This window comes from Camponotus floridanus, unplaced genomic scaffold, assembly GCF_003227725.1.
Source record: "Camponotus floridanus strain SB8 unplaced genomic scaffold, Cflo_v7.5 scaffold28, whole genome shotgun sequence".
Classification (NCBI taxonomy): Eukaryota; Metazoa; Arthropoda; class Insecta; order Hymenoptera; family Formicidae; genus Camponotus; species Camponotus floridanus.
This window is the reverse complement of record NW_020229414.1, coordinates 5,368-17,430: the sequence shown is the minus strand read 5'-3', so window position 1 is coordinate 17,430 and position 12,063 is coordinate 5,368. Positions and strand designations below refer to the sequence as shown.

Sequence of the window (12,063 nt, the reverse complement as noted above, 5' to 3'; positions counted from 1 at the left end):
TCACGCGTCTTAATAAGCGTTACGTTTCGTTGCGTCGTAATGAATACAATCATTTAAGAATGTTTTGTACCTATTTTCAAAATATTGAGAATTTAGAAATTAGAATATTGAAAATTGTACAGAATGTCCTTACATATGTTTAGAATCTTCAGTATAATTTTTAAATCGATTCGCTAAAGCGTTCACAAGTTATAAAGATTTTAATTTGCACCGAATTAATATGTGTTCTTATGGAACGTATCCACGTCGATTCAAATGACAAAAACACATGGAAATAATATTCAGAATTTGTTTAAAATTTGCAAACGTTTAGATACAGAGGAAATATTTGATCAAATAATATTATACCCAGGTAGCAAGCACATGTTATTTTGATGTTCCAACTGGTCATTTTTGGTCATATGTTTCGTCAAAATGACTGATTTGTTACATGACTTTATATTGACGTCTTGATATAACATTATTTTGACATCATTTTTTAATCATGAAGTGACGATTATTTTATTATTAATGTCATTAGTTAGCACATTGATTCCATAAAAAAATCTTTCAACATTTTTTATATAACATGACTTTCGCGATCAAACTTTAACAATTGTTAAAGTAAAATTCATTGTAAAACCAGTTCGCTCCGCTAGTTACCGCTATGATCGCTATCTTTCTCGTATTTAGTTTTAGTCATAAGAATTATATAAAATTTGCAAAGAGTGACAGATAAAATTAGAAATATTATTTCGATTTAATTTCTGATACAATCTCATAGAGATAGAGAGGCTTCAGATTTTAAATCGATCTTATAAGTCGGACAAATAAATGTCTGGCTACTTAATAAAAATTATTCGTTCGTTATCTATTTAAAATAACAGATTCAATATATATGTAATATAAATAAAATAAAATTTTTAATATAATAAATATTTAGTAAATATAAATAAAATTTTTAATTTTATATATATTTATTTATATTTATATATATTTATTTTTTTACATTTATTATATTTATATTATATTTATGAAATAGATAGAGAGATGAATTGTAGTTTAATATTACTGTCGATAACGAAAGAAATATTACTGAGAAATATTATTGAGAAATATTACTGAGAAATATTATTGAGAAATATTACTGAGATATTACTGATTAAAATAGTCAAAATTATTAACTTATTCATTCAATAAAATATCATTGATTTACAGTACTGTACTTATAATTGCTGTAATCAGTGACTATTTACTGTTTTTCAGTGACAATATACTGATTCACTTTTAGAGAGTGTTTTATTCGATCACACTATTAAATATATTATTATTCTAAGAAAAAGATATCAAAATATGGTACATTTTATGACGTCAAAATGCGGTACATGTCATGACATCAAGAATCTGTGACATTAGATCGTTACTTTTACGTCATAAAAACGTCAATTCGTCACGTCAAGAATAGACAGTGAATGATCAATTTAGAATGTCAAAATAACGTGTGCTTACTACCTGGGTACAAGTACTGGTTAAAAAGATATTAAATATAATTCAATGAAGTTAGCTATGTATCTGTCACAAGGCGAAATTCTTTGCCAAAAGTTAATCATTTCAATTAATAAAATTCGGAATATTTCAGTGAAAACACGCAATAAATATTAAAAAATCTCTGCACTGTAGCTAAGATCAAATTATAATATTCCACACAATTTCTCATACTCAAAATACATCAAAAGTGGATATATTCGTCAATATTGATTTTCAGCTTCTTTTTGCTGGGATTGTACATACAATCCTTTAAAAAAATCGAAGATAGATAGATAAATAAAAAGATAGATAAATTATTAAAGAATAGATAGATAAGAAAGATAAGTTATTAAAGAAATTGTATTAACAGATATTACATCTTGTAAATATTGTACAATTTGTACAATCTATCTATTGAGATTATCAGTTTTTATTTTTTATTTCGATTTATTTTAGATATATTCTCTCTCGTATAGATCAATTAAAGTGATTCTTTAAAATATCAATTTTTTCCGGCATTAAAATTGCAATTATTCTCGCGACACTGTAAATAATAATAAATAAACCATGTTCTATATTTTTATGCACTGATAGAATACTTTTTTAACTTACCAATAACATTGTTTTTATTCGTAATATATACATAATATACGAATAATTGAAAGCAAATATTCACTCAGCTTTTCGTTGATAAAATATTTGTACAAAACAAATATTATCGATACTTCATCCATTTTATATCATGCAAAGTTACACGATTTTGAATTATACCAATTTATGATTGCGATCGTTAAACACATTTGATGTATTGCAATTCCATTATAATCATTATAAGATTAGTTATAAAATAAACATACATATCTTATTACCACTAACCATACGTGTTACGCACTTGATATGCGTGGAATCAAAAATAATTATCGTTAACATATCTTGTTACACATGTTAACATTGGTTAACGAAAATTCCCTTCCCCCTTATTTTTTTGAAAGTTGAAATTAAAATAATTTTAAATTTTGATTTTTTATTTTAATTTATTAGATATATTCTATCTCGCATCTTCATAGATCAATTAGTGATTTTTTTGTAATTTGCACTCGATACATTGATTATAAAATAATTTCACATATATAATTTTACATATTTTCTAACTATGCAATTGTCTCAATATAAATAACATAGCGTAACACCACTCAATAATTTGTATGTTAGTCTAATTATATATGATTAATTGAATCAAGAGTGTAAAATACAAAAACTTTTAGTATTTGTGAGCTTATTGTTTATAAGTTTATTTAATCTTTAAAAAATACTGCATATACATTTATCGCAATATATATTTACACCTATAATATATACAAGAAAAAGATATTAAATATATTTAGATAATACATTTTTTTGAACAAATATAAAAAAGTTATAAGATGACAAATTACAGATTGTGGCAGCATGTATAAAGAATCATTTGGTTGTCAAGATCTGGCCCATAAATTTAGATTGTCTTATTCATCTCCACGAATTGCTCTGTACTTGGCTAACTCATTTGGGAAAACTCGATTCAATTCCACTAACATATTCGCCTTGAATTTCCGATATGCATCAATCTTTCCTTTTACTTGTTCATTCTTTGTCAGAGCCTTCTCTATACAATCTTTGGTGTACAATTGAGGATTTCTTCCTTGATCAATGTAACTGAAATAAGCAGTTTTATATAAAAGTAAAAAATTTAGTACATATATATATATATTTTTTAATACTGATATTGTCAAACTTACTCAAATACTTCCAATGGCACATGGACATCTTGCACCTGAGATTTTAGCTTATCAATCTCTTGCAAGCCATTAACTAAACCTTGTCTACAAAAAAAATTTTTTGAAGGTAGAATATATACGTAATTAATATCATATTTAATTGAAATAATTATAATTAAAGAGACTGACATCACTATTGATGCAAACTATTGCGAGGTTAGCATATGAAAACACTGTCTTTGCACGCAGATATAAAAAGATGTGCACGTTATACAAATACTTACATCTTCTGATTCAGTACATTTTGTCCTTGAGGTTGAAAATCGCTCACAATAATACGTATTTGCCGCACATTCTCGATAAAGAGCTCCAATTGAGCTTCCAAATTCTCTAAGGCGGACGCCATTTTCGTTCATTCATTACAATCCTTATCGTTTTCATTAATGACCAGAGAGAAGAATGAGAGACGTCATGGCACGCTTTTAAATATCAATGAAAGCGATATCAATGATAGCGCTCTCTGTGGACACAAAACGTAGACATGAACTATGTTGCCAGTATCTACGTTTTCAGTGAGTAACATATAATTTCGGGTTGTGTTCCATGCTACGTGAACGAAATGTCGTAACACAAAACGTTTGTATATATTAAATAAATTTCTAACATAAATAAGTTTTGTGGTCTCTCTCTATCATCACTACCGCCGTCATTACTATGTAATTTAGTATAGTTTTTATCACAACAATTCATCATTGAAAATAAATTATAACACAAAAAATATTCTACTTTATTTCTAAATATTAAATACTACAAATATTAAAATTAAAAGAAAAAATTGACTCAAATAACAATTATTAAAAATTAATTACACAATTGACAACTAAGAGTCACTAAAAGGCGCGGTAATTGGAGCATCAGAAAAAAACCTTCCTCTTTCTTTTAATTATTAATATATTTCATATTTAATTATATTTCAAATTACTCGTCACAATGCAATAAACACGAACGTTTCGGTCATCATTTAATCTACCTTTAACGTAACATTAATAATACATAAAAAATATTAGACAATAACATATGAAATTATATAAATCAGATGCAGATAGCATTATAATATCTGCATGTCGATTGTGAAACAATTTATATAATTTTATATGTTATTGTCTAATGCGTAATATAATAATATGCCGTTCAATTTCTTTTCTAGATACGATCACCATTAACATCGAAAAATTATTTATTATAACAATATGATTGATTAACTTTTATAAATAACTATAGATAATTAATATCACTATAGATAATTAATATTTATATATATCACAACGAAAATTCTCGAATCGCATATTTCGTAATTTATTCATTTAACTAAGAATCATAATAATAGAAATCTAAAATAATAAATTATTATTTCGATATAAAATCGATTTTTATTATATGGATTGAATATAAAATACAATACATACAATAATAATTCTTTGAAATATTAATTATTTTGGACGTTATTATAATTTGGATTTTCTATTTGTATGTTATAGATGTAACAACCCAGATGATCTGAGAGGAGGAGCAGGCCTAGGAAAGGCATCTTGCACCAGCGGAACAACCTGATGGTGAGTATTATTATTTATATTAATTTTATATAAATTAATTAATTAATTAATTTGATTTATATAAATGATTTAAACATGAAAAAATTGAACAAATTTTTATAATAATTCTTTCTATAAAAGTTTCTACTTAAAAAAAATTAATTACTTATAAAATTATTTCATATTTATACATCTATTTATAATTGCGTACATCGGATATAAAATTCAATGAGTCCAATAATAATTTCTTAAAATATTAATTATTTTGAACATTGATATAATTTGCATTTTATATTTGTATGTTACAGACAACATAGCTTCAATATCAATTCCGCTGTTGCGCATCAGTGCCGGTAAGTGACAACTTTTTATTTTGAAGCAAAGGATTTGTAAATGCATGAAGAAATCCATTGCTTCTAACTCTTGATTGGCGGGACAATAAAAATGTAAAAATGTGATGTGTAAAAATTAAAGTAAAAGAAAAAATATTTTTAAAATGACAATAAATATAGACATACATGAAATATTTATTTCCATTATATATATATTGGCCTTTACAAAACGATTTGAAAAATAGATTTTTAATTTCTAAATATTTAATCTAAAAAATAAAGATATTTATAAGCAACCCGCCGACCGAGAGTTAAAATGCATGCTAATTATATTTTATGCATGATAATTTATTTCGCGATTTCTGACGACTAAATGACGCACGTTAAAATACGATCATAATATCGTACGATCGTAAACAAATAGTCGTCAAAATGAATATAGCCAGAAGCAGATGGCGATATTAAACAGCAAAAAAGTTGCCGCATTGTGTGAAATGCGAGGCGCGAAATATTGCATTTCGTATATCGTTCTTTGCGAAAAAAATGTGTGAAAGTCATGAACACGTATTTGCGATTAACAGTTCGGTGTTGATGAATACTAATCAACGCAAGTATAATTTGTCGTGCATTGGATATCTCTTCAAACTCTGTACATGCATCGTTTTCGAATCGTTCTGATCGCACGTTCTGATAACACAGTGATCAAAAAAAATCGTCGAATATATTTCGTACGATTAGAATGGTGCACAATATCGAGTGACTTTTGTTTATTTGAAGCGCGATAAAACAATCGAATCATTCGTAATTCATATCATTAGCATAATATATTATGAATTTTCTACGTTATATATTGAATCGAAATTGCGCGAAAGAGGAAAAAAAGAACAAGCCTATGAATAGACATTTCCATCCTTTACTAAAAAAAAAAGAAATTAAAAATATCTCAATTTTTTCTTTATTTCTTCGGGCAAGTCTACATATATGACCAATATGATTAATTGATTCCATCTTTATATATTTATCATTATGTGCTATTAATTAAAGCCGTAGATAATATTCAGAAATCAAAGTTGTGCAAACGTTGCGCGCAGGAATGGCCATGCGCAGAAACGAATGCGCACTGGTTCGGCCGCCATGTTGGCGCGTGCTGCTACGTCATTGCTACGTCACTGCTACGTCAAACGCGTCATACGGCCGCCATGTTGGCGCGTGAACCGGAGTCATACGCAGTTACACGGATCGTCGTACGTCCGCATTTTTCGCATCTTTTAACCGTTTTTAAACGAATATCGCGAATGAACGAGCGTCGAAAGTGTCCAAGGATGATCGCGCGACTTTTATAGTGTGTCGATGGAAACGTGCGACAGCGATTTTTGACGATATTCAGTGATGGCGTCATCGCGAAGATGGAGCGAAGTTGCGTCGCGTTATTCGTGCCCTTGATGATGATTATCGGATGCGAGCGAGTATCGGGAGTGCCGAATAAAGTGTCGCGCGTTCGCGTTGATAATATCGTGTGAATTTGTGTGCATCAAGATCGGAATAGAACGTCCCGAGGCGAGCGAACTGTCCCGAGGAGGAGCGGCCTGTGGAACAGCCGGTGAGTAGATTTGATTTATCATATTTGCATGATAATTCGTGCTCATTCGACGCTTATACAGCATCGCGATGTCCCGAATTGCATTCGGATAAATCGGCGCTGCATCATAATTCGATTCGGTGCAATTCAAATAAAGTCGATCGCGTGAAGATGGTTATGCTAGAAGCTATTTGAATTTTGTATACGCGCGCGCAGTGCTGCACAGCCTATCTCGTAGGGCTGCCAACTGTTAAACGATAAATTTGTTTGATCTAACCTAACCTAATCTCTGTCTTTGGATATCGAATGTAAACACAAGCGTATGCTGCCTGGATTGTATCATGCTTTCAAAAATAATATTTAATTATTTCATTAGTGTATTACATTTTATTACGTAGTATATTATTCGCATTAAATGTGCGACGTACAGTTTTACACATTTTAATGAGGAGCATATAATATAATTGGTTAGGTTAGATTAAATTAAAACAAACACTGCTGTGATTCATTTAACGTAATAGGATTAATTTGACGAATGTGCAGCTATTGAAGTTACATGATATTTGTGGATACATTTTTAAAGTAATCATGAGTGTCTTATCTCATCTCGATTACATAAAATTAAAATATAAAATTTTTTGTATTCCACATTAACGTTATTCATTACAAGTACTATATTATTTTGCTTATATCTCAATTGTATTATCACATTATTTCATCGATGAAGCTTTTCATATACCGCAATATGATACTGTGTGTGGAATTTTACACAGGTAATACTTGGCACAAAAATAATTTGCTCTCAAGTATTGTGCGCATTTCTTAAAAATAAATCAAATTAAATTATTTTCAGAATCCAAAAATCGCTACATTGCCAGGATTGTATCTTATTAACTGCGATATTATCACCTTTTAATATGTGTGCGCAGTATTACATACATAAAATATATAAATTTATTTGAAACGTACTGAAATCTTTATCTTATTTATAATATTCATGATATTATAAAAGAAAATTGCAACTCTAATGAAACAGAGCGATGGAATAATTGATTGATACTTATCCTGGTCTATAATATTTACCCTTTTTTCACCATTAGACTTTGGTGCTTTTTTTATTATACAGATGTTATCTGTAAATATAGTACTTGTAATGTTGCTTCTGTATCACTGTAAGCACACAAAAATGATAGCATTTGCAGGTAATTATGTTATACTTATATATCATAAGAAAGAGAAAATAAAATTAAAATTGAATACTGAATGTGCTCTAAAGTAAATCTCATCTAAATAAATAAATGCATAAATGTGCGCTCCACATTCCTCATGAAAAAAAATACATAATATTAATCTTTATGTATTATTTTTAGATTTGTTTTTTATTCTTTTAAATTATCTAGATGCACTTTTCATTTCTGCTCTCTTTCTTTCCAACTACTAAATATACTACTAATCTATCATTTTTAATATAGATCTGTCTTTTTTAGTGTACATTATTGCAGTAAGTGGAATAAAGAGCAAATCTTTTGGCACATTTAAAATGTACAGAAAAGTCAGTTTTATCTGATGCGTTTTTTGCAATAGAAATATGTAAACAAATCTGAAAAAATTCATACGTCTTTTTAAATCTTATTCTTTCTAAATAAAAATTAGAATAATAAATTTGCAAAATAATTTGCTTTAATATATTTTTATTTCAAATATATGAAGTAAAATGCTCAAGGTGCATCACTATGAAAACATCGATAGAATAAAAAATAGATCGTATACGAAAAAATTATAAAAAATAGATCGTATACAAAAAAATTAAAATATTTACACTACATATAGCATTTGATATAGCATTTAATCGATATGTGCAGTAATACGATAAAATCTAATTTTCTCTCGAATTTTTTCACGAAATTTAGACTATTAAAAAAACATCAAATATTCAAATTGTTCAATAGTCTTGCGAAAGAAGCAGTTCTCGCTTAAAGAATCTTTAGAAAAAAAAGTACAAAAAATTCCAAAGAAAAAAAAGGACAAAAAATTTTAAATCTCACATGGATATTTAATTTTATACTAATATTTCTAATGTAACGCTTCATTTATAAAGATTTTATTTTGTGAAACGTTTATACATAAAAGTACAATGATTATACGGCTTCTTTATTCTATTGTTTCATCTTCGCGTGGTTTTCGTTTATAAAATATTTGTGCCTCTGGATATTTTTCTGTCAGAAAATGCAGTTTTTCATATTTCGCTAACAATTGTATTTTCGATTCATCGGAGTTTCTCGTTCGTTCAAATCCAACATTCCAATTTTCTTTTGTAAGACGGAAGTTTAGTAAAGAATGGCAGTAATTTCTTCTTTTTCAACACCATTCTTTTATCCATTACATACTGCATAAAATCGAGAGATTTATTGACGGTACTTCTGGTTTTCTGATTTGCGCTGGTGAAACAAGTACTACTGGGTAATTCCCATTTTCTGATTTAACTTTGACTAAATGCTATCATTTTTCATCTGCAAATTGTTGATATTTCTGCAAATATTTCTATTATTTTGAGATTGATTTGTTTCATGATATATTGCAATAATTAAAGTATGATTACTGATATAATCTGCCATGAGACTGCAGAGAAAGCCAGCTTTAATTCTTTATTTTGTTCAATATTTTTAATAATATAATAATTAAATTAAAGTTCTATGAAAATATGCTTGAAATACTAAATAAGAAAGATTGTTTCTTATGTACAACCTTATAAAGTTTAAGTAAACAAAAAATCATTGTTAATAATATACATATATAAATTGATAATTAAATAAAACAATTAATTAATTAATCGACACAATCCACGATTTTTTTAGCTTTATGTCTAACATATATATATATATATATATATATATATATATATATATGTATATATATTTTTATAAATAAAAATGTTTCTTTCTAATATAAATTAAATAAAAAGTATAATATGCCTTTAAATACTTTATATTCACACCTATTGCAATAAACCAATATGGTTTAGAATGCTTTTACATTCCTCCTTGTACTTTGGCATACATATCCTTTATGCCAATTATCTCACACATGCTTTTATCGCATGTGTGAGATAATTGGCATAAAGGTGACAAATAAGCCCATTATCCTTCATGAATTTTCTTTACAAATATTTTTATATTCTCAAACTGTGTAAAGAAATCATGTAACACTGAAAAATACAAAGTGATATTAAAAGAGAAGAAATAAATTTTATATTATATAGTATTGACAAGTATTTTCTTACCAGTGTGTTCCTTATACGTAGGAATATACATTAATCTTTGACCAGCCCTATTTTTAATCGTCTTTAGGGATGCTTTGGCTTTTGATAACGCAAATCCAGCCAATCCATTTCCATTCCCAATTACTATAAATGAATTGATTCTAGTCTTACGTGCTAAATTACTGGTCATACAAGTTATCATTTTGTTTTCCAAAATCCAGGTTTCAAAACTTTCAAATGTATCTGCAGAAAACAAAGATATTAATTGTATAAGATTCTAATATTTAGAACTGAAAAATCAAAAAAAAAAAATTGAAAATAGACATCGTATCACATGATTTTTGTATGTGTGTAATTTAACCATTATAATCCAGTAATAGCATAAATATTAACCTTTTCCAATAAGATCTGATTCAATGCTTCTGCCATCCATTGTAACACTCCTCCAACCACATTCCAATGGCGATAATTTTATTTGCATTGGTCTGGTCTAACTTTGTGGTAATTCCATAAGTTTTTGCTTTCTTTCAAGATTTACAAGCAGTTTTAGCTGTTGAATTAATTCTTTTCCTCTAAACACAGAAGTGTTCAGACCAGGAAATTGTATCGGAATTTTTCCCATGTCAATAATTTGCTCCTTATTTAGGTCTCTCTTTTCACTACTCTTCTTGCTCTACCTCTGCGTCTTCCTGCTCATTACTAATACTTGTTACACCCTTTCATAATTCATCTTCAGGTCCTATAGAACAAAAGCACAGTGAAATACAAACTATTTTCTACTGTAAATATAAACTATTATTAAAATGCTATATCCATAAAAGTTCTACTTACTATTCGCAAAGAACATAGAGTTTCTCACATTATTTAATAAAGTGACTATTTTTAATAAATGAGAATGACTGACAAGCAATAAATTAAACAATATTAAACAATAATATATACCTGAAAAAAATTTCATAATTTTATTAGAATTAAATTGATAAATTAATTTTAAATACATATTATATGTTAATTACATATAATGATTTAGAGACAATGATATATTTCATTTGCGTTACCATTGTTTACAGATTGAACATTTTTATCAAATTATTTACAACTCTACAAATATGTAGCATACGACAAGCCATTTTTAAAATCTATAAAACAAACAACAAAATTGTTCATAGTTTTCACTCTGTTTTGTCATAGTCTGCTTTTAGGCGATCTCTGAAAGCAATGCATCCTATAAACAAAAAAATATAAACATGAACTACGTAGTCAAATCTACGAATGTTTTCAATGGGTAACATAATTTCGGATTGTATTCCATGCCTCGTACACGAAATGTCGATAACATAAGTAACGCAAAACGTTTGTATATGTTAAATAAATTTGTAATATAAATAAGTTTTGTGATCTCTTTCTCTCTCTATGTATTTATCTATCTATCTATCTATCTATCTATCTATCTATCTATCAAGTATAATTGATTATTAAAATATATTACCCGATATTATATTATATATTAATCACACATTATCTATCACCACCATCGCCATTATTATATGTAATTTAATATAGTCTTTATCACAACGGTTCATCATTGAAAATAAATTATAACACAAAAAATATTCTAGTTTATTTTTAAATATTATTTTTAAATATTAAATAATATAAGTATTAAAATTAAAATAAAAAATTGGCTCAAATAATAATAATTAAAAATTAATTAAACAATTGATAACTAAGAGCCAATAAAAAGCGCGATAACTGGAGTACAAGAAAAATCCTTTCTCTTTTAATTATTAATATATTTCAAATTATTAGTATATTTCGAATTACTCGTCACAATACATACAATAAATACGAACGTTTCGGATTATCTTTTAATCTACCTTCAACGTGATATTAATATTATTACACATTCGAAAATATTAGACAATGATATGTGAAAAATTATATAAATCAGATGCATAGCATTTGTAATATCTGCATGCCGATTATGAAACGATTTATATAATTTCATATTTATTCATATTTATATAATTTTATATGTTAT

General features: G+C 27.3%; 1 protein-coding gene and 1 pseudogene across 1 annotated transcript; both read right to left on the bottom strand.

Moving 5' to 3' along the window:
* Positions 1–2,889: 2,889 nt before the first annotated feature.
* On the bottom strand, positions 2,890–3,695 carry LOC105250744 (mediator of RNA polymerase II transcription subunit 10). Its single transcript, XM_011256997.3, has 3 exons — positions 3,545–3,695; positions 3,282–3,365; positions 2,890–3,198 (listed from the first exon to the last, which is right to left on the bottom strand). The coding sequence occupies exons 1-3, from the start codon at positions 3,664–3,666 to the stop codon at positions 3,009–3,011; spliced, it is 396 nt and encodes a 131-aa protein (XP_011255299.1). The 5' UTR covers positions 3,667–3,695; the 3' UTR covers positions 2,890–3,008.
* Positions 3,696–8,947: 5,252 nt separating this feature from the next.
* Positions 8,948–10,932, bottom strand: LOC112638289 (annotated as a pseudogene).
* Between the last annotated feature and the right edge of the window lie 1,131 nt (positions 10,933–12,063).

Coding starts and splice junctions, on each gene's coding strand:
- LOC105250744 (XM_011256997.3), bottom strand. CDS start 3,666: ATGGCGTCCGCCTTAGAGAATTTGGAAGCTCAATTGGAGCTCTTTATC. Junction 3,366..3,544: donor AATGTACTGAATCAGAAGAT/GTAAGTATTTGT, acceptor TTTTTTTTGTAG/ACAAGGTTTAGTTAATGGCT. Junction 3,199..3,281: donor GTGCCATTGGAAGTATTTGA/GTAAGTTTGACA, acceptor TGCTTATTTCAG/TTACATTGATCAAGGAAGAA.